The 22,373-nt window shown below is 44.5% G+C and overlaps 1 protein-coding gene across 1 annotated transcript in view; it reads left to right on the forward strand.

Annotated features, from left to right (window-relative positions):
• The window catches only part of LOC138454181 (C-Jun-amino-terminal kinase-interacting protein 4-like), a 993,589-nt gene that overhangs the window by 618,565 nt on the left and 352,651 nt on the right, over window positions 1-22,373 (forward strand). The window contains exons 14-15 of the mRNA XM_069607022.1: window positions 6,231-6,401; window positions 7,305-7,428. Of these exons, the coding sequence (XP_069463123.1) occupies window positions 6,231-6,401; window positions 7,305-7,428 (295 nt within the window). The remainder of the gene's footprint in view (window positions 1-6,230; window positions 6,402-7,304; window positions 7,429-22,373) is intronic.

The raw sequence follows: 22,373 nt of genomic DNA on the forward strand, positions 1-22,373 counted from the left end.
TACAGAGCATCAGATTTGGTATCTTGAGAATCATTGTTGCAGACTATCTCATAAACAGTTTACGTAACCACTAACACGACTAATCTTCACAGAAGATGAGCAATGTTTATAGAACAACTTTGTGTAGTCATTCTCATTTTTTGAATAATATATGTATGGTAGTTGTATGGTCTTCTCCCCTGAGCACAGGGAAGAGTGAATCCTTCCTAGCAACGATCTTCCTAAACAATGACACAGACAATCTTTTAAGCTTTCTCTGACTCTCCTTGTATCTGTGGACAGTCATTGACGGTTAACTCTCAGGGGGCCGTGGGATGGGCACAAATGGAGGGTAACGCCTTATTACTTTGAATAAAGGAATGTCCGCACAGAGGTACTTGTGAAAATGTAATATCTTGTTTGTGCAGATTACAGGTAAGATATGCAGTTTTAGAAAGCCTCTAGTAGCACTCTTTGGTTGTGGGCCCACTAGATACTTCGGGTACCAACTTTGCAAACCACAGAAGTTCCCTAGAACACGTATATGCTCAACCAGGAATTAGTCTCTTTTATTGTGCTGAATGGCATACTGGTCCTGATGCTGCACGATCCCCAAGTGTTATAATTAGGGCCCAATGATAGCTAGGCCTGATGTAAAAATAGAACCCGGCTTCTGAAAAACTTGGTGTCTTTCTTAATGTAATCCAAGCATAGGGAACCTTGCAGTGAGGTGTGTCTTTCTGTTTCTCAGCATTGGCAGTCAATACACTGGTTATTTCAAAAAGAGTTCAACAGTGGGGGCCAGGGGGGGGGGGGTTCCTCTGTTCAAGTGACTACAAGCCAGTCCGGTAGTGAAGTAGAAAATCTTCATGCAAGGAGGACAGTTTTGGGGAAGTTTGTGATGCTTCTGTGCTGAAAACCACTTCTGCCAGATGTCTGGTGTGGTGCAGCTTTCTGGTTCATTAACTGTTAAGGCTGGTAACAAGAGGTACAGAGGCAGTTTGTATCCTCAGGCCGTGACTCATCAGTTAGCAGTACTCTTGGCATCTCTGTAAGGACTGGAGAGCAAGGATTTCATGGGAGCAGAGTGTTATTGAGGCTGTGACTGTGCCTGCCAGGTTAGAGGAAGAGAATTTAGTTCTTGTCTGTAGAAGTCTGGTGACCACCCGTTAGGTCAGATTTTTCATTTTATGCCAAATCCCCATCTGTGAGAGCCCCAGCATGTTTTGCAAGACTTGTGGATTTTTTTGTCTATGTTCCTGGGTGAGTGGGAACTTCTCTCCCACCCACTCCTTCTTTTACTCTGGCTATGGGAGTCATTTGTATGTCTCTCCATAACTTATTTTTGGAGTCCTACTTTTCTCCAACTTTTATAGGCATCTGTAATTTACATTTGCATCTTTTGTGCAGTGTTGCTGGGAGCCCTTTGGGCTTCCCTTTGTATTTCCTTTTATTTCCCTTGTGAGAGCTAATGTTCCCAAGGATAGAGGGATACTTTGTATCCTTCTTACCTTTCCTTTTGTGAGATCAGCACACACCACCTTATGTGGAGTGCTGATGTCTTACACTGTAGCCCCTTTCTCACTGCTCCTGTAACATTTCTGTTAGAGTGACCAGCATACCTGAATGGCTTGTGGCAGTGGGCGTGTTCTACCGACTTTTGTGTAATTTGTACTCGCAGGCTGTGCTCACAGCCGCGATAATGCACAGAAGGATCACCATTGACCCAAAATGGTGCCTGTATTCTTTTTTTGCCATTTTTTGTGTGCTTGTCCTTTCTTGGTCCTGTGAAGGCATCATGAAGCAAGACACAGGTGACAGATTCAAAGTTCAAACTAAATATGTTTATTAAGTTAAATGTCAGGATGGTGTAAGGCCTATCTTGCCCTATGCTAGGGTGGCATTTCCATACCTAAAGAAACTAAGGATACTCTTAGTCAGTAAGTTCAACTTAACATTCTGTCTGTGTCCAAAACCTATACTTGCCCTCACAGCTAAACCTAAGCAATGTGTAGGGATGTCCGCAACAAACAAAATAGTGTTCCGAATAAAGTTCTGTGCTTCGTCCAGCTCTAGGCTTACTTTCTAGTTTCCATTCCGAAAGTTCAAAACAGTTGCAAAAAGCCTCGTGGTTCCCTTCCCTAAAGCAACAACACAGTTCACAATGTCTCTGGTTTCCTTTCCCCAAGACGTCAGCTCTTCCGGCTGGCCTATGTAAATTCAAGTCTCTTAATTCTCACAACCAGTTCCAGGTCACTTGTACAATCCTTCATGTTAAATTGATACAGATTGCTATCTTCCCCATTCACTTCAGCAATCTTAGTTCACAAGTGGAAATAATTTTTCTGATGCTTGTGAATCTGCTTAGAATCACATGCTTTGCATATAGTCCGACATATAGTGGAAATCGCGGAGCATTGCATCTTTCTTTCGAAGATTGAAAGGGACGTCGATATGGGCGTGACTTTAAAACTATCCCTAACGTGACGTGTAGTGTACCCAAAATCCCTCATGCGTCGAGGTCCCATGGCCTACGGTCGTCTAGTCACTTTGACAACTGCTTTGTGGGTTTCCTGCCGCCGACGACATCTACACCTGCTTGATGACTGCCGACCGCGTGGCCTCCGCCCTCTGGCCAGGCCCTTACAATAGGGAGAGTGGGGTCCTGGGTTTTATTCCTCTCTGAGAATGTATTTCCTTCACTCCTCTCTTTCTCTTTTTGGTCTGGCTGCCACTACCCTCTGCTATGGAGAGGACTCCCTTTAAATTCTGCCCACCGTGTAACGGCAAGGTTCCTTGGAAGGACACCCATCGCTGATGCAATCAGTGTCTTCCTCGTGACCATGCCGAGAGCTCATGCAAGGCCTGTAAGCTCAATCAACCGAAGACGTTGAAAGACAAGCGGACTAAATGGTGGGCGGCCTAGGCTATGCAGGCCGAAGGCCTTGCCCCTGTCGGCGCAGTCGCTTCGGACGCCGAAGAATCTGTCCGCAGCCATGGCACCGATTTGGAAGCCCTCGACCTCTTACCGGAGCCTCTGTGCTCCCAGATGTCTGTCCTCGGCCCCGATAGACAGGCCACCGCACTGTTATGGGGAAATCACACCCCGGCGGCAAGGGTAGCCACGCACCACGTGTACCAAAGCACAAAACCCCGAAGGCCTCTTAAACAGAGTCGTCGAAGAAGCACTCGACGCCTGCAGGGCCGGCAAAAGTTTCAGCGGCACACACCGAACCACGTGGTTCAACGCCCTCCACGCAACCACATGCGCGGCATGCGACTGGGCACCCTTCTGGAACGGGCATTCCCTTTAAAAAATCCTCGGTCGCCGACCCACAATGCAAGAGCGCGCAGGCGCCGAAGGACTCGGGGAGTCGCCAACGGCGACTGCACCTTCAGGTGCATCGAGATCCTCTATACAGCCGCTGAAACTTCGCGAAAGCCTTTCGGAGATCATTTAGGCGGCCAAGGAGTACAAGGGCTCCCCTCTCAGAACTATTCTGAAGCCCCCCAGCCCCTCTATAAGGCCTTATTAGGAAAGTCTCCCACTTTTGAGGAAGCCTTTTCTCCTCCTGAACATTCAGCTTCTTCTGTATGGAATAGGGAAAGGTTTGAGCAATACATGGACAAAATGGCCTTTTGCCCCATCTGCTTGAAATTACTGAGACTCCCCACCTCTGCACAGGGACACCAAGACGACCTCTTGCAGGTCCCAGATGACCCAAACCAGGAGGGTTCTTATGAAGAGGTTAACCCTTTTGATCAGGACACAGCTGATCATGACCCAGACTGGGACCAGGCGCAGGATTAGGGTACTTGGCTTAAACCTACACATACTGTCAACCCAGACGCCATCTATCTGGATCCCCCTGATACCCTGCCACAAAGATAGTCGTCGCCTGTGGACGACCAGATGTTGGTCGATTCCATTATAATAAGAGCAACTGACCATTTTAAAATTGCAACACACAAAGCCGCTCCAGAATCAGACTTTGTGGAGGATATCCTCAAGGCTCCAACTAGCCAAGCAATTCCTTTCCTGAATTCTATAAAGAAGTGCCTGCCCCGTCTCACTCGAGCATTTAAACCCTGGGTGGAGAAATTATTTCATCCATCGCACTCTGACCCCCTTTACATTAGGGGTCATGCTACATCTGACTCCTTAGTCGTTACAACAGAGCTGCACAGGAACAGAAGCCATCGGCTGCACGTTTCTTCTATCTAAAGGTAGTGTACAGTCTAAGAGAATTTACCTCTTGTTGTGTAAGTGCACTTGTCTTCATTGGAGACTTGTCTTGGTTACTCTGTAAAGTCGTTGTCAGCTTATTTACTTCACAAGCCTAATCAGCTTGTGGCCCTACTTTGATTTCTTCTTTTCTACAAAGACTTCTAAAACATTGTGCAAGACTTTTACTTACCTGCAAGAAGTGCTTCAGTTCACCTTGACTTTTCCAACTTAACGTTGGCTAGCCTGGCTCCCTGAATGACACTTCTCTCCTCTGCTCATGTGTTGTCTTCCTTCCAGGAAGGGGTTAACTGACTTTGCATTGGGGGGATATATTGAAAGTACTTACCTGTTTAAGAATAATTGTGTGAATACTTGTCTTATTCGGAACCTCTTTTCTTTGACACTCCTCTGTAGAGTTTTCTAAATGCAACAGTGATATATTAATGTCCCCAGAACCCTAACTATTGAAGTCACCTGAGGGTGTAGGTAGGGTCTGTGGGCCATCCCAAAAGGGTACTTACTGATTTAGAAATATTGAGTGTGTGTATTTTGGAGTGTGTTTGTGTTTTACTATTATATTGCCCCCTTCTGAAGAAGGCTTACTCTAACTGACTGTTAAATAAATTAATAATTGTTTAATCAAGAAACCTTGTGTGTAAGAGTTTATTTGAATACTTGCCACTGTGAACCTCTATAACTCCCCTACAGCTCACATTGACTCCTCTTGAGATGAGCCTGGCTTCTCAACACACTACCAACCTGTGTAGTACAGACTTATACCAAAGGCTGTGTTCCTATTGCCAGGAGGTCAGGGTTGTTGAAGTGCACCCAAAGGGTACTGCACACAATCTTGCCTAACCCAGGGGGAAGAGGCTTCCCCTTAATATGTTGAAATTGTGTTTAAAGAATCTGTTATTGAATATTCTAATCAAGAAATGAACACTAAATCCAGAACGACAGAAGTCTTCTTTTGGATTAAGGGGCGGCCAGTTTTCCTTAATTAGCTTAGTGTAAGGGACTGAAGTAGGTTTGGACACAGGATGGTGGACACTTTGTTACAAGACGTCCTTAGTGTTTTTGTTGAGGTAGGGAATCCCCTCGTAGTAACAGGGCAAGATAGGTTTTTCCTTTTCTTTTATTATAAGTCTTTGCCAACAAACATGACACCACTGTGTCAGATTCGTACTTCATTATCTAGGGATTTTTTTGTCTTATTTGTTTTTTAGATATGACATTTGCAGGCTGATTGGTTTGCGTTCCCTGCGTGAGCATCACACCTAAACTACCAATTATGACTGCCGGACCAAGCACCACAGTACTCTTTGTTAAACTTGTGGTGGCAGACAATGCTGGCAGTTATGGTATGTGGGCCTTCTTACTGCCCTTGATAATTTGAGCTTGCAGGCAGATATTTGCTGGCATTGCCTGACACTGCTGTTCTTACAGCTGAATTAATCTCCTCTCAAGTCCATAACCCCTGCAAATTGGCTACATTGTCCCTGCTTTCAAAGCCCTTAACCTGACTGGAACATGGAGTCTTTATTTGATAGGAGTATAGACCTTTGATTCAGTTTATCAGTGTTGCTTCATGCCCTCCCCTAAAGCTTTGTATGCATTACTGTGAGGGTGACCATGATTATCCACTGATGCAGACCAGCAGTCTACAATGAGAACATTGTACAGTTCTCATTCTATTCATCCAGTCATTCACTTATGAAAATCTGAGATTAACAGTTATATCTATCTTTTTTCACTGCTGTAACTTCTCTAGAAAGGGCTATTTCCTACGACAATTGCACTACAAATCACTTCAGTGTGGTAGCATTTTCTGTAGGTTTCTTTAGTAGCAGCTGCTGTCTCTGAAACATAGCCTAGTGCACAAGTGTGCCCTACGTCAGTAACTGTTGAGGAAGACATGACCGTCTCTCACGCAAATCCCCCTCCTTGTTTGCTTAACATCTTATGCAGTGTTTGCAAACCTGTGTTTTCATTGTCGAGTAATGCATTTTTCATCCTGTGATAGCTTCAGCCGCTTGTTCAACGCCAACGAATCTCCAGAAAAAATGGACTCCAACACTACAGCAATGCGAATGGTCCGCTCTGCATCCTCCATCACGTATGCTGACAGCAAAGGGAATGGGGGCAGATCGAGTCCCTCTTTGACCTTCCATCCAAGGACTTCCTCACATGCGGAGTAAGAGATGGTTACACTGTTTGGTTAGATAGAGGTATAATGTCCAAAGAGACAAACTAAGGGGAATTGAGAGTGGCGGGTTGACAGTTTACAGAATAGTACCATGTTGTAGATGGGCAATTGAGTATGTACCGGATGTGAAATATCTCTTCAATAGAGGCCTTCTCTAACTCCATGATGGGTGTTGGTGGGAAAGGGCAAAGTGTAAACTCATGATGAAAAATGACAGCTGCAGTGAATCTGTTAACTTGCTGCAGGACTCGAAGCCCACAAAGATAAGTGTATTTATGTTGACATTGGCCTTACCAAATGCCTGGTGCACTCGTTTAATATCTGTCCCCTATGCCCAACATACTTGCTAATTTCTCTTACAAGGCAATTGTGAAGGGCATGTATAACATCCTGTAGAATACATTTTAGTCTTCTGGCACTCACATTTGATATCTAGTACTTTTCTCTTTGGTTCACATATTGTTACCAAGCTTGCAGGTAATTTTTGTGACTGTTTTTCGACGCAGTGCTAGTTTACTTTATCCATTAGTAGTGACATCGCACACAATCAATCAAGCTTTCACTAACTTTTCATGGTACAACTGCCAAAGTTATTGTGTATCTTGGGGGTAACTGGGTGATTTTGAGTAGCCCCTTAAAGGCTCTAATGGGAAAATTAGCACTGTGCGCTGATACCTGGGCAAAAATTCATGTTGACTAAGCAAGATTAATGCTCTTTTAAAGATGTTTTCTTATAAGATTCCATCTGCAAGATTAAAAGCATATCACTTCCTACATAAAGGTGTCCCATTTGACAACACAATTGCTCACTTTTTTTTATTTTCTTATCAATATCTTGCCCTTATTGCAGTAAAAAAATCCATTGTTATGATATGTATGCTCCTCTTGCAGTGGGGATGTCTCTCTCCGGCAGCAGAAGCGTGAACACTATCGTCAGATTCGATCCCACATCTGGAGCGAACATGGAAGAGTCCAGCTGCATGGATGGAGCCAGCCGTCTGCCTTGGCCTGCAAGGTATATATATATATATATATATAGGGTTGGATGGATGAGGGCGGGACAGAGGAATTCTGAATGCAGATACTGTTACAGAACACTTGCAGAAAATATCAAAGGGCCATTTAAAAGCTGAAAAGAATCAGTCTCATGGTGTAGTCACTTTGCCTTGTAAATAGTACCACATCATTAAGTTTTATCCTTTGAATCTACACCCAAGATATAAATGGAACAGCCATAGCATATTCCTACCAGTCACCCAGCTCGCTGTGTTGCTTGTTCATAGTGCTCAAAAAGTAGTAGGCATTTTTCAGCTATTCCCAATTGGTTGCCTTCAGGAGGGCCTTCAATCCTCCTGATGCTGCGTTCCATGTATTGTTTTCTGCTCTTATAGTATTGCTTGCCAAGCTGTGTGTGCACTTCTCTTATGTGGTTCTTGTTCGGGAAAAATAAAATGTTCACTGGTTCTGCGCTTAGATTCTATGGAAACCCTCAACTTCTATTTTTTCTCACTTTGTTTTTTTAGAATCTGTGCTTTATTTTGTGTGATTAGAGGAACTTCTATTGGGGTCCCCCTGCCCCTGCACCCATTTCTGACAAAGGAATGTACCACAGACCAAACAATGGTGCACTCCTCTTGTGTCTACAGGAGACTACACTTAAAGGAAACATTTTTAAAGATGTGAATGTTTTGAAATAAACAGGCCCCGAGTACATAATAATTCACCAAGAACTAGAGTTATAATTAGCTGAAACAGATTGTTATAGATTGAAATTTCTAATGTTATGAAATCCCATCAATACAAAATGAATTGTAGAGAAAACATAAAAATATATGTTAACAGAGTTTTCACAATATGAAATTAATTCCAATTAAATAGTTGTAGGCAACTAAGCGCAGAAGTTAATATTAAGAGAAAGGTCAATATGTACCTGTAAAAAAACACATTTTTGAAACAATCGCTTCTTTCTTTAACCATTGTTGAAACCCTGTACTTAATTCTGTCTCTGTGGTTTTCGGGTCTTCACCCTTCTTCAGGTGTATGCGGGTCCTCCACTTCCTACAATAAGTGTACCAAAAATCTAAGTCCGTGTTATCACAGATTCCCTTAATAACTTGGAATCTCCAGGAAGATTCAATGGTTTTTGTTATATCGTGCTGGAGGCAAGATCGTCTGGAATGCATGATGTCAGAGAGAGTGTTGTAACGAAAGTTCATCAGCCACTTCAGGAAACGTATAAATGAAAGTTAGAAGGGAGTACTTTATACCAGTTACACTTAGGTAATAGAGAGGGACCCACTGGCTCCCACCCCCCAGGCTACATATCACCAACTGCCCGAGTATGGAACGCCAGTGTTCCAACACCCTCACACATCAACATTCTGTCTTTGTCAACGCTCTCTCTGACGTCATGCATTCCAGACTATCTTGCATCCATCCATAGAACACAGCAAGATATAACACACCTCCTTTCCTTACCGGCCACACACATCTCATTCATAGTCATACTCCCAACACCCAGGGCACCCTGCATGGCATGAGTGTGAAGGCAGGAACGGGAAGCTTCCTGTAACCCAAAGGTGAGTTAGAACCCTGAGAGCGAAAGGAAGGCTAACTGAAGGCCAAGGTGAAGGAAGTGGAAGTCGTAGTATCAACGCATAGCCCCAGCCACAGAACGCCTGTGTGGAGTGTGATGCAATGGCTGAAGGAGCTTTCATTAGGATGCAGATGTATACAAGCACACCAGGGGGAATAACTGAGTTATGGGTGCGGAACGAGGAATGGCGCAGGTCCAGCAGCTGAAGAGGCAGTTTGGTTACTGTACTGGGTGAAGGACGCATCGAGCTCCGTTCTGCTCCAAAACCCATGAAGTATGATGACATTTGTAGAACGTACTGTGAGGTGCAGCCAGAGGGTGGTCCCACGCACCAGCATGAACAGCTATAGGAGAGGAATACCTTTTCCGGGGTTTAGAGTAAGCGGACCCACGGGCAGCGGCACGCATTTAGGTGGAGTTGCCATGCCAACAAGAAGCAGTTGAGGGAGGCAGTCGCCTGGACCGTGCAGCAAGAGACTGGTTGGGGAAGGTGATGCTGGCGCACTCGTGACATTGAAATGTCAGGTGAAGTGCCAAGCGCTCAGAACTGCCGAAGATGTTCCGTGATGGACAAGGGCCTCGGGACACTTCAATTGTCCGAGTGTGCATTATCCGCCCTAACGGGGAAAAAAGCAGTAGATGACTGATTGTGTGACCGGAATTAAGGAATGGACTTCACCGTTCGGGTGGGTAATGAACACTCAACCTTTAAACAAAAGTTGAAGTACGTAATGCAGATCTATGTTTAGTATGCATAGGTTTTGTGAGTTCTCAATGTTGACTTTCCTTATAAGGTTATTTAGGATTGAATTTGAGATTGTAGAATGTACTGGATTAGCACTGCTGAGCAGCAAATGGACTGCCGGTAAAAAAAAAAAAAAATGCATAATGATGTATTGGAGGATGCCTTCGTAGGAATTGCATACCAATATAAAACTGCTATGTTATGGTGTGAAAAGTATTCAATGTTCGTCACCTTTATTTGGGAGTTTTGTTTGTTTGAAATCCTCAAGCGTTTAATGAGTATTAACTAATTTGGAGGATTTGCAGGATTAGCGCTACCGACACCAACAATTGGACCTTTTGGAAATACCTCACTGGGGTTGATTTTGCAGGTGTAGCGGCCACAAAAGAGACCTTAAGCTTAGGTCAATTTGAGCAATGTGCGTAAAAAAAAAATGTATTGTTTAATCTAAAGAGAAAATCTGTTTAGAAAAATCTGTACCAGAGTGTTCAGAATAATACATGGTTAGAGGTTTCTATATTAGTATCTCTATGAAGCATGATCTAGAATGTTTGAATTGTGAGGAGATTGATAAAGAGAGAAGGTGTATTGGACATGTGGGGCAGGGAGCCTTGCCTTAGGGTGCACCGAGATATATTGGGTCTGTACATATGCCTGCATTGAGTCAGTGACCTGGTGGTGGGGGGCAATGCTGTGGGCAGGCCAAGAGATTGGGGCATGTGTAAATGCCTGCATTGAGTTGGTGATGTGGAGAAGGGGAGCATTGCTGTGTGCACGCTGAGATGTTGGTGCGTTTGCCTGCAGTGATTTAGTGAGATTGCGAGATGATGTGTGTGAGGTAGTGTGCAAGAGAGATATACATTACCGACAGTCACGTAAAGATTTGGTAAAGATTAAGAGGTCTCCAGATATATTAAGATGGCAAGTAAGCTGGTTGAAGAGGAGATGTAGATCCAGTAGATGTTCATTGTATTAGTGCGAGCACATTTTAAATCTCTATTGCAGGGTAACGGGGGTGGGGGGTCAGAGGGGGGGTGTGTCTGTGTGTGTGTGTGTGTGTGTCAGTGTGTGTGTGTGTGTGTGTGTCAGTGTGTGTGTCAGTGTGTGTGTCAAGGTGTGCTATGTCTTGATGTTATATGGGTTGATGCAAGATGATCTGGAGTGCATGATGAAAGAGAGAATGTTTATTAGTGTGAGTGTTGGCATTCCATACTCCGGCATTTGGAGATATGTAGCCTTAGTGGTGTGATCCAGTGGGTCCTTCTCTGTAACTTAGGTGAAAAAGGTACTTGCCTATAACTTACCTGAAGTGGCTGATGATCTTTCGTTGCAACACTTTTCATTTTGCTTTTTCAAAAGTGGCCTAAGGTGTATCGACTGGTAATGTGAGAATGTGCAGTTTATTCAGTGTAACTCACTGGGCTGGAAAATGGGAGAGAGTAATTACACTAATGGACGTTCCACGCGCTTCTCCTGTGGGCTTTCCCTTCCTAGCCCGGATGTTCGTAAATCCCATGTTACTCCATGTCATGAAAGTTTTCTCTTTTAGCAACTTTCTCTCCATGTTCTATGGAAACCCAAACTTTTTGCTTTTGTTTTTCATACTGACTTAACATTTTGCAGTGAAGTGAAGCCTTCAGCTTCACTTCACTGGGCCTTTCCTCACATGTTGTGGGGAAACTGATTAGTCCTTCTGGCTGTTGTACTGGGAAACTGTTTCTCTTAGCCTTTTGACTTTGTTACTTCTTCTTGTAACTTTTTGTCATTGCACAATGCTTCGTACAATTATCTGCACTGGGACTTCTTTTGTATGACACTAGACTACTCTCAATGGGAGTTTTGGTTACCTAAAGTGTGCCTAAGAACCAACTGTTTACTCTTTCCTACTTTTTCCTATCCTTTTTGTTAGCCTTACCATGTTTATCGTGTTTGTGTCATGACCCTTGCCCCTGGCCCTCACTGGCAAGTCAGCATTCCAGTTAGGGCCAGGTCAAAGGCCTTAAAACCTCATCCAAGACTCTCTTGGAGTCAGTCCTGGCGCCTTTGGCGCCAGGCTCATAACCATCATAAAGACCAACATTAAAATGGGACTATTTAACTTGGGGGAGGGGGGATTCAGCCAACATGGAGGCACCCACATAGCTCAGTTACAAGGAACTGAGCTATGCGGTCTAGTCTTTTGGGTGTGGCAGGCCTGGGACTACTTTACCTGGACTACTTTGGCTGTGGCAGGCCTGGGACTATTTTACCTGGACTACTTTACCTGAGACTATTTAAACCGCACCCAAACAGCAGAACATGCTTTGCGTTATTCTGCTGTGGGCAGCGTAACGCTCACCGTGTCCAGTTCTTTGATGCCAGTTTACCTGAAACCAAGCACCTGCAGAGAGAGAAAGAACACTACAAAACCTACCTGGAACAGTATCCTGTCTTCAATCCATCGCTGACTTCAGTTCCACTCACCTGAAGCTACAAACTCTATCATCCGGCACTGCATGCATCCTGGAATACCATGACCTGAAAAGAGGAGAAAGAAAGACAGCATTAGTAAGCGTTTACTCACGTTTCCTCCCGAATGAAGAAAGCCACACAATTCTTACATGGGTAGTCATCTCTTGGTCAATATCATTGCTGGAACATTACAGCGCTCGGCGAGGAACATCGCAACCTGCAAGGAGAGAAAATACAAGGAGAGAAAAAGGCGAAACAGCACCGCGCATCGCGCATTACTCACCGGACAGCATCACGCACACCGCGCTTTCGCCTACCGGCCCATGCTCATCTTCAAACTGTATGACAACAACAAAAATACCTTTCCATACCTAAAAGGAAAGAAGCAAGACATTATTATTCGAACTAAGAGGAACATAAGAACTGCATATAAAGACTGTAAAGCAGCAAACCTACGGAGTCGCAGCAGGCCTGGATTCCCACAGGGGGGGCTTGCACCAGTGAAGTAACTTGGTCGCTGCTCGCCCCCCACATCTACGTGCCCCTGCCACGAGGAGCAGGACGAAGAATCCACCTTTTACAATATTCAGACCCATCTTTAACCAGAGGCCTTACCAAGGGACCGGGAGAGGGTTCGAGAGTGCAAATCATCCAACCAGGGCTGGGTGGGTCCCCGTGGATACCAGGTGTGCCTAACAGTTTGGCTACTAACAGTGGCTAGTGTCCAGACATGGTTATGCCACAAGGCTTTTTGTTTGGTCCTTGTCCTTTGGCTTTCTTCCTGCCCTGCCAGGTCAGGAACATTATTTTATGGTCATGCACTTGCCCGGGAAATGCTTGCTTTTCTGCGGGTTACTCCAAACCACGTTACTGGGGTCCCAGGAAGTGGGCTGGGACTGTCTGGTCCCAATCCACATACTAGTGCCTGAGACTCTGCTGTGCATGCTTGCCTGAAACCCGCAGTGGTCCCTGATAGAATCACTGCTAGTGTGCATGTGTGGGGCGATCTTGCCATTGGGGAGCTGAGTCTGATCACTCACCTGACTTTGGAATAAGAGGTGTCTTGCAGCCATTCCAGCATATCTGAAGAGTAGCCAAGTATCTTGTTGTAGCTGTGCATACCGTGGATGATCCCTGAAGAGGCCTGGCCTCCGAATCTGGCTGGTGTCCCGGTGGAGCCCTGTCTGGCTACTGATCTCTGAAGACCCTTGTCAGTGCTTCAGCCCTCTGGACTTATGGTAACAACTGGTCCCGGCGTCTTCTGGTACTCCAGCAAGTCAGAGCCTTCAGAAGTGTTCCTGGACCCCCCAGTGGATTGACCAGCTCCAGTTTGGGCTACCCTGACAGAAGCGCTGCAGTTCTGAGTTTTGGCTGCGAACTCCAGAGGACTTGGGCTTCTGCAACAAGATGTCCTGCGAATGTCAGCTACCTGACATTGACGGTTCCTGAGATAGGAGGCTTTCTTCGACTGCGACAAATGTGACGCCAGGTGTCGCTGTGCAATGGCGGTCATCCCTGTAATCTGCATTCCTGCGACCGGTCAAGTGTCCTGAGTGCTGCAGCAGTGGTTCTTGCATTGTTCGTCGAATAGGTTGCACCAAGCTTCCATCCACGACCGGATATCTTCTTGCACCTGCAACTTCTGGGCACCAACGACCAAAACCAATGGTGGGAAAACTTAACTCTGAGGACCCTCTGACGATCCTCCAAGTCGTACGGGTTATAAGTTGTGCTACTATATCCACCCTTGAAAGGTTTGCCTAGCTTTTTAAACTTTTAAACTTGTTTGGCTTTGGCACAACTTGCTGCTAAAAGCCCTCCGAAAACTGGGAACTGTTTTATTCATTAGAACACTACTTAATCTAACTTTTGGACCTATTTTCACATCTACAGGACCCATCTCCTAATTTTTTCCCGACTCCTAAACTACTGGAAAACGTTGTGAACTCTTGGGCGTAACGGCCCCATCAAATTTAGGATTGGACTTCTAAAGTTAGGATTTTAAATCCTGTGAGGCAGTACTTACTAACCTAATCACTTGCCTTCCTTTACTGGTATTGGGTGCTGGTATTGTTTTATTTTGCACCAACTACAGTGACTGTATATATGTTTCTTTAGTACCTAGTATTGTGTGATATTTCTAACTGCCAATCGTCATTTTTCATGTGTTTTCTGGGCCTATAATAAATGTTATTTTTATTACTAAGTGTAATCCTTGGTGTTTCACTGCTCATTGTGAACCCCTGATCCCACTCCCCTCTCGTGAGATTTAGCCTTTGCCTCTCCCCATGCTACCTGAATTGGTTTGGCTAAACTTCCAGAAGTTGCTCCCTGCTCACAATAACATGGATGGCCTCCTAAACCTCTGGCCCCCAGGCCAGAGTTTAGGAATCCTTTCTAACACCCAATTTGTGATCAGTAACATCTACTATCTAAGGCTAGTTTAGAGGAGGGCCTGAAGGCAAATACCTTATCTGTCTATCCCTCTTCAGGGTTCTACAAAGCATACCTATCCCCATTTTATTCAACAGAGGTAATGGTTTATTTGCGTCAATTGTAGACACTCTGGTACATTCTCACACTTGCCTGCTCCTCTCTCGCTCCTTTCCCTTGATCTTACTAATCCTCTTCTTCACCCAACTCTTTTTTGTTGTTGTTGTGAAAATGCTTTTGTTTTCAACAATACAGAAAGAAACAGTGGTTCAGCGGACCATCCCCCGCCATGTCCATACATCACTTATGTCCCCTTTCTACATATATTTTGGCCCTGACCAGAACGTGCAACCATTCCTAAATGTCTCTCCACCAGTAGTTATATGCGTCTCTCCATAAACACTGACTAATCTCCACCCCTTCAGTACTTTGTTGTTATTTATTAGCAGTCTCTCAGGTTATCCCCTCCTCAGAGTTTGACTCATTCCCTCATGCTTGTGAAATTAAATACTGTTCATAAGGATCCCAAATATCCTTGGGTTTGGCACAGGGATGAACTACCATTCCATATTCCATTTCGTTACAATAAAGAATGTCCTCTTTCCCCTATTCTGTTGTAGTATGTTGTGCCCTCCCCCATACCATTTCCACCCTCTGCTTTGCCAAGAGCAGTAACAGCCCCGCCAACCTCCTCATAAGACTCATAATCTGCTTAGTATATCCCAATAGGGCCACCATTGGTGCAGGATCCACCCGGACCCCTATGATGGCACCCATTTTTTCAAAACCCTCCTCTCAAAAAGAGAGCATGTGGGACAACTCCATGCCACGAGGAGGCAGTCTGCCGGCATAGCTGTGCACCTAACTCATTCATCTGGGGTGTCGGGAAAGAATCTGTAAGACCATGGGAGATTGATCGAATTGGTGTATGTATTTAAACTGTATCAGCTTAAATCTGCTATTCTGGGCTATTTTACTAGTTTGCACACAGCAGTACCACCACACTTCATCAGTTAAAGCAAATCCCAATGTGGTATCCCATTTCCCCCTGGATAACTCTGCCCATCCCACCGAGCCTCCAGAATTTTACAATAGAAGTTGGACACAATCCTGTTGGCATCCACCATTTCTATCATCCCATCCAATATAGGGTCTGTAGCCGGCTCATTCGGAAAAGTTGAAAACAAACCTTTAAGGGAATCCTGTAGCCAGGGATGTGACATACCCCCTGCTCTTCCATGGAAAGGAACCGTCCTTACGTGAACAGGTCCCGAAAGCATGAGATGCCCAGCCGTTTCATACAAGTCACAAATCCAAGCTAACTCGTCAGCAGTAAAACCGGGATGTGAATAACCAGCATCTTAGGAGAGTAAATAACCTTCTCTTTCCCTTTTCCTTCCATGTCAACCCAAGCTCTGCAGGTTAGCTCCACCATATTCTTTGATCTCAGGGGGCTGTAAGTATGACCGCCCTACGTAAGGACAGAGCTGCGGAGGCTTGTTCTATCTCTACATGTCTTCTATCTGCACCCGCTCTAAATCAGTATACCAAATATCCCGCCTGAGCTGCATCCTAATATGCCTCAAAATTGGGTAAGGCCAAACAGCCCTCCCACCCTCTTCCAGCGGCGCAAACAATTTCTTCCACGTCATACGTGATTCTTTACCCACCCAAATGAACCGGGAAAACACTGCATGTACCTCCCGAAAAGACTTGGGCACCGCTAGTGGCACATTGAGAAAACACATAAAAGAACCGGGGCAGGCGGCCCATTTTTACCAACAAAATCCTCCCATTGAGATTACCGGGAAGGCGCAACCACCTGCCCACAACCATCCTGGTTTGTTCCAGCACTCTACCAGAATTGCGTTGGTATAAAGTCCCCAGGGAGCGAGCCATGTCTATCCCCAGAACAAACACAACATAACAGATATTGATTATAAATCGTGTTCCACTGAAACGCAAACCCATGATTGAACTGCCCTGTGGAGTCAGTAAGTGGAAAGAGAACCAATACAACCAACAAGTGGTGGATAAAAGAAAAGCAATCAGGAAACTGAAATGAAGTGCCCGTAAACACAGCTTGCAGTTAAAAACAACAGAAGTAGTGAAGGCTGTGAGAGCACCGTCTGTATCAAGAATACTCTGAGGCGATGCTGCGCGCAATCTTTGGTAAAAAAACAAGACACTTCTGGGCACTAATCAAGGGAACTACAAAAGGAATCAACCTTAGCCTACAAAACAGTGTGGGCGAACAGAAATGGGTTGACCATTTCATGACGCTATACAGTAAACCGCAAGGGAAAAGAGAATCCAAAGCCCTGCTAATAACAAAGAAAACAAAACCTTGGGTTTTACCATGTGACAGCAAATCCATACTAATGAAAATATAAAAACTGAATGGTTTGCGAGCCCCGGCCCCAGATGGCATCACAAACTACAACCTTAAGAAACACCCGCTACAATGGGCACAATTCATCAAAGAAGTCCTTCAGAACTGTATACAAACTAACTCAATACCACCTTTGTGGAAAAAAGCGGTGGTGGTCCCAATCTTCAAAAAAGGAGACCGAGAAAACCCATATCACTATCGTCCGATAGCTTTGTTGGACACTATAGGAAAGATCTTTGCCTCGTTAATATTAGACAAGCTGCAAGATTGGACCACCCATTCCGCCTATTTCAATCCTTGGCAGGCCATTTTTGTGAAAAACGTGGGCACTTCTGGTAATATATTGATCCTAAACATCTTAAAGGCAAAAGTGATGGAGAGCAGACCACAAATCTTTATGGCGTTCGTGGATCTATTTCAAGCCTTTGTTCAGGTTGCTCGTGAAAGACTTTGGAACAAACTTGAAGCGAGAAACTGCCCCGAGGACACATTGAACCCCATAAAAGCCCTTTATTCCGGAACCTCAATGTGCGTGCGCCTGAATGGAGCAGGATGCATATCCAAACCCATCAGCACGGAGCATGGAGTGAAACGGGGGAGTCCGCTGGCCCTGGCCTTATACAACGCATATATAGCGGATTACATGAACTCGGAGTTGGACATAATATCTTTTCCTCCAAGATTGCTCTACGCGGATGACATCATTCTGATGGATGAGATGCTCATTGGCCTACAAAGGCAACTAAACAATCTGTTGGCTTACTTAAGATTGAACCGACTTCAGATGAATAAAGAGAAAAAATGTCATTTGAAAGAACTGCCAAAAAAATCAGAACATCTGAGCTGGAACATTGACGGAAAAAAACTTAAAGTTGAAAAGCTTCAAATATTTAGGCATCATTCTAAACAATACCTTGCAGGAGATGCCAATACAAGACAGCCTGTTTGAAAAGGTAAAATCTCTGTCAGGACAATCTAAAGCAAAAAATAGAAAATATGGACGCTTCTCGCTACAGCCGGTCTTAACCTTTTATAAAACAAAGGTAGTTCCAAGCTTAACATACAGCACTGAAGCCATGCCCAATATTCCGGAAAGCATATGGCAAAAATTAGAAGGAATGTACTGGTGGAAGGTCTTATCTCTTCCACAAGCGACACCCATGAATCTAATACGACGTGAACTGAACCTCCAGTCATTGAAGGCGATAGTAGCCCGGAATGGGCTGATGTGTATAGAAAGGTAATTCTTCCATCTCAACCTCTGATGATGAAGAGCATCAAAAGTGAACTGGACGCAGGAACTTGTAAAATTCTTGAATCGTGGGCCAGCAGCAACATCCGCCTGTTAGACTGGGCAGGGAGCTCGGAAGAGGAACTGAAAATCAACCATACAAAAGTTAAAAATCGCATACTGGAAAGCGACTGGATTCGAACACTGGAAGAAGCATCAACCTTAAATAATAAAAAAACTATCCTGTCGACTTGGGGAAAATTAACCAAAAAAGATCCTACTTGGCTAAGTGTCCGAATAGGAAAATGTGACAATTTCCTGAGAATTCGGCTTAATCTAATAAATACACAGGCAACCTTAGCACGAAGAAAAGAGTCTGAAACTAACAAGTGTCGCTTCTGCAAATGCCCAGACAAGGTAGAATCCATAAAGCATTTGCTTCTAGCATGCACTGGAATCAACGAAACCCGCGATAGACACCTAGGCCGTTTCTTCAAAAATGTAAGAAACTTCGAGGAAGAGGAATGGTGGAACAGATTAATGAGTGGGGAAAAAACCAGCTGGGTGAAGAACTGGGCCTAACTAAATCTCTCAAGGGAGAAGCAGCATTAAGCCTGCACATGCTACCTCAGGAAACACATGACGGAGTTCCAAAGAAAGGACATAACTTGACACTAATTCGACAAATTAATTGTCCCGACAAAGGACAATGATGATGCCCTTTTCTCTCCTTTTCTTTCCTCCTTTTTTCTCCTTTTTTTGTTTTTTTGTTCTTTGTTCTTTTTTTTCTTGTTTGGTTTTTCCCTTTTATTTGTTCCGGCTTTATTTTTGATGTCTTAAACTTGTTAAAATTGTATTTTTCTCAATTAAATCAAGTATAAGTTAAAAAATATCAAAATATAATCCAAATGAGATGCCTATTTCTCCACATATCATTCATCTCTCATGCCCAGCTTAACTCCTGCAACTTCGCATGTCGATTTCGAAAGAGGCCTCCGGACACAGGTGGAATCCTCATCTAGCTGTTCGGCTAGCCATTCCAATATGTCCACTGTATCTTGGATAGGACCATAGTAATTAATTAAGGTAAGGGCCTGACCATGTACGACTCCTGGTTTAGCAACGCCCTTCCTTCATGATTTTTAATCACATTTGTCAGGCGGAAACCAGCTGAACCATTTATCGGTATACAAACCCCCATGGAGTAAGAGGAGTAAGTCAAGAAGTAGCGGTGACATCCCCATCCGACCTGTTAAGGAGATTAATTATTTTTATGGTTCATCCCATCTCCTAGTGAGACCCCCAGCACTTTTTGGTGCACTTCTGTACCTTTTTCTTACTATCCTGAATGAGTGGAGTCTCTTTCCACTCATTAATTCTTATTTTGTTCTGACTTTTGGAACTCTGATCTCTATTTTACCTTTATTTTAGAGTCTACTTTCCTCCATATCTCTTTAAATGTATCTGTGTTTTACTTTTGCAGCACAGAGCCGTGTTGTTCTCGAGTAACTATAGTTCTTAAGGATAGAGGGATACTTAGTATCCTTCCTAAAACATTATTATTTGACAGTGTGTCACACACCACGAAATGTTACATAGTACCCCCCTTCTCTCTGCTCCTGTGACTTTTTAGTCACATAAATAACCTCCTAGTTATGGCTGGTAGCAGTGAACGTGTTCTACCAACTATTGTTTTACCTTTTACTGCAGACTTTGACAGTCTTGGTTGTGCACAATAGGGTCACCTTGGTCATCAACTTGGTGGCTCCTTTCTTTTTTTGGCATTTCTAGCGTGGTTTGTTGTTAGCCCTTTTTCTACCATTCTGGGAGGGGGAGGTCTGTGTGTGTTTTGCCTTTGGCGGGAACCCTTGGGTGTCCATGTATAGGCTCCAGTGTGTCTGGGCAGGCAGGAAGTTTACTGCTAGTAAGGAATTGGACTTTAAACGTGTTAATATGCTCCGAAACAGTCTCTAGAACCAAAAACACTGCTACTATTTGACTAACAAACTGTTTTCCTTCCCAAAAGACTTTATCTTCTGTGGTTTTGCTAATTGGGAGAAACCAAAGGCTGGCTCACTTACTAGTCCCCGGGATCTCTCTCAGGTGTTCAGGGCACGGCCATCGCCTTTGTATCCAGACCAGTGTGGGAGGATCACCTGGGTGAGGGCTCTTCAGGGAGTGGGGGTGATTCAATCAATGGTGAGACGCAGTATACCCTCCTTTCCTGTACCCATGACCCCTCCTATTTCATAGGATTCTCCGATGTCCCAACTCCCCCTTCCCCTTTTCTACACAAACACTGGGCCGAGGAAGAGGGCAATTGAGAGTAACAAGTCTAACCCTTACACATCTCATTGGACATGTGCCGCTAATTGGGTAAGGCAAAGTGAGGCGCTTAACTTTAATCACATGCATCCAATACCCATTAGCTCTCCCCACACGGATAAAAGGCGGAACATAGAGACACACTCTGAGCAAGGTGGAACACGAGAAGCAGCAGAACTCCCGGGGCGAAGGCGAAACTACTGGAGCAGAGCGACGAATAGAGGACGAGAACCAAGGGCAAAGGATCCCGGGCGTTCCCTGCAGGAGGTTGTTGCCTCCAAAGAACCGTAAGAGATGTGTGGAGAAGGCCGAATCCCACATAAGAAGACTTGCATGGCGTTTTAAAGGCGCCCGCGACCCTCCGGGGTAAACAACAGAGTTGGGGAGGCGAGGCCAAGCCTGTGGTATTAACCTTGAATTAAACTGACAAAGACAAGAAAGACAGCCGGTGAGTTGACCGGTGAGATGAAAGACTGGTGTGTGTTAAGGAACGATTGAAGTGGCAACAATGTATCTTATGATTGAAGGCTGCACGCGTGTGGATGAGATGCAAAGAAACGCAGACCTGTGGTGAACTTTAAATTACTGATAACTGTGAAGCCAGTGATACAGAGTAGCGCAGTGGTCTGGCGAAAGGAAGTAGCCTACTCAAAAGTATCCACGAAAAGGTGCTATGTTTTGGTTACAAAGCAACGAAGTGAATGAACTTTAAGAGTCGTGATGATTAAGATTGACAGAGGCAAAAGGGGAAGTGGAAAGTGAATGTTGAACTCTTGTGCTCCTAAAATTGAACTACCTAATATTGAACTACATAGACCAATAAACACTTGAGCAAATAACACACGAGTGCCAGCTGAAGTGGAAGAGGTCCTGCGGAGGTCTATAGTAAAATCCTTGCACACTTGAAAATCTTCAACATCAGGAAAAGATTGAGCTCGTCTGAGGGAGACCGAAGTGTGATGAGTTAGGGGAAGGGAACCCCTAATGAAGGTGAGTAAAGCTTGGACAAGGGATGCCCTAGTAGTGTTGTGATTGAGCGGTCCAAGCCTGACAGAGGCAGACCTATGTGAACTTTTTGTTTTTACTTTGAGAGGTCCGAGCCTGATCGAGGGAGGCCTGCGTGAACATTTGGTTGAACTGTGAACCCTTTTGTTGAACTGTGAAAGAACCTTTGGAACGCTGGCAAAAGTGACTTTAACGTGCAAGGCCAGACGGGTCTCGATCCATGTTTTTGAACTGCTTTGTTTTGAGAACCTGAGCCAGTGTGTGTCATCCGGTCTACGGGGATTGCCTTTCTCTGTGCTGTCCGTCGGTTGGAGAGCTGACTCGCCCACTTTGATTCGTTATATTCTCACACTGATTTTCCTTTGTATACATATTCCCCGTTGCACACTTTTTGTATAAGAGATAGGACAGGCATTAGCTTTTGTTAGTATAGGCCATTTCGATTTGACAGAGAGTCTAGGACTGTGTTTTCTTTATTATTTGATGGTAGAGACGACTCCCATCTTAGCTTTAGGGCAAATTAGGAGTTTTTCCAAACCCTGAGAATTGAATAGAGGTTTTACAAATTGAACCTTTTTGTGTCAGTGTCATTCTGTAATACCATATATCGCTTACCTAACTAAATACAATTCCCATATTTCTTCTGTCTTACGCGAGTGCGCGATACTACAGATAATACGGTAGAACTGTCATTAGTGTCAAACGCTGTAACAGTTGTAACTGCGAGACACTACAAACTAAGCAGTGGCCTTTGAAAAATATCTTAAAGTATTCCTTTGTAT

This window comes from Ambystoma mexicanum, chromosome 1p, assembly GCF_040938575.1.
Source record: "Ambystoma mexicanum isolate Mex_15411 chromosome 1p, UKY_AmexF1_1, whole genome shotgun sequence".
Taxonomy (NCBI): domain Eukaryota; kingdom Metazoa; phylum Chordata; class Amphibia; order Caudata; family Ambystomatidae; genus Ambystoma; species Ambystoma mexicanum.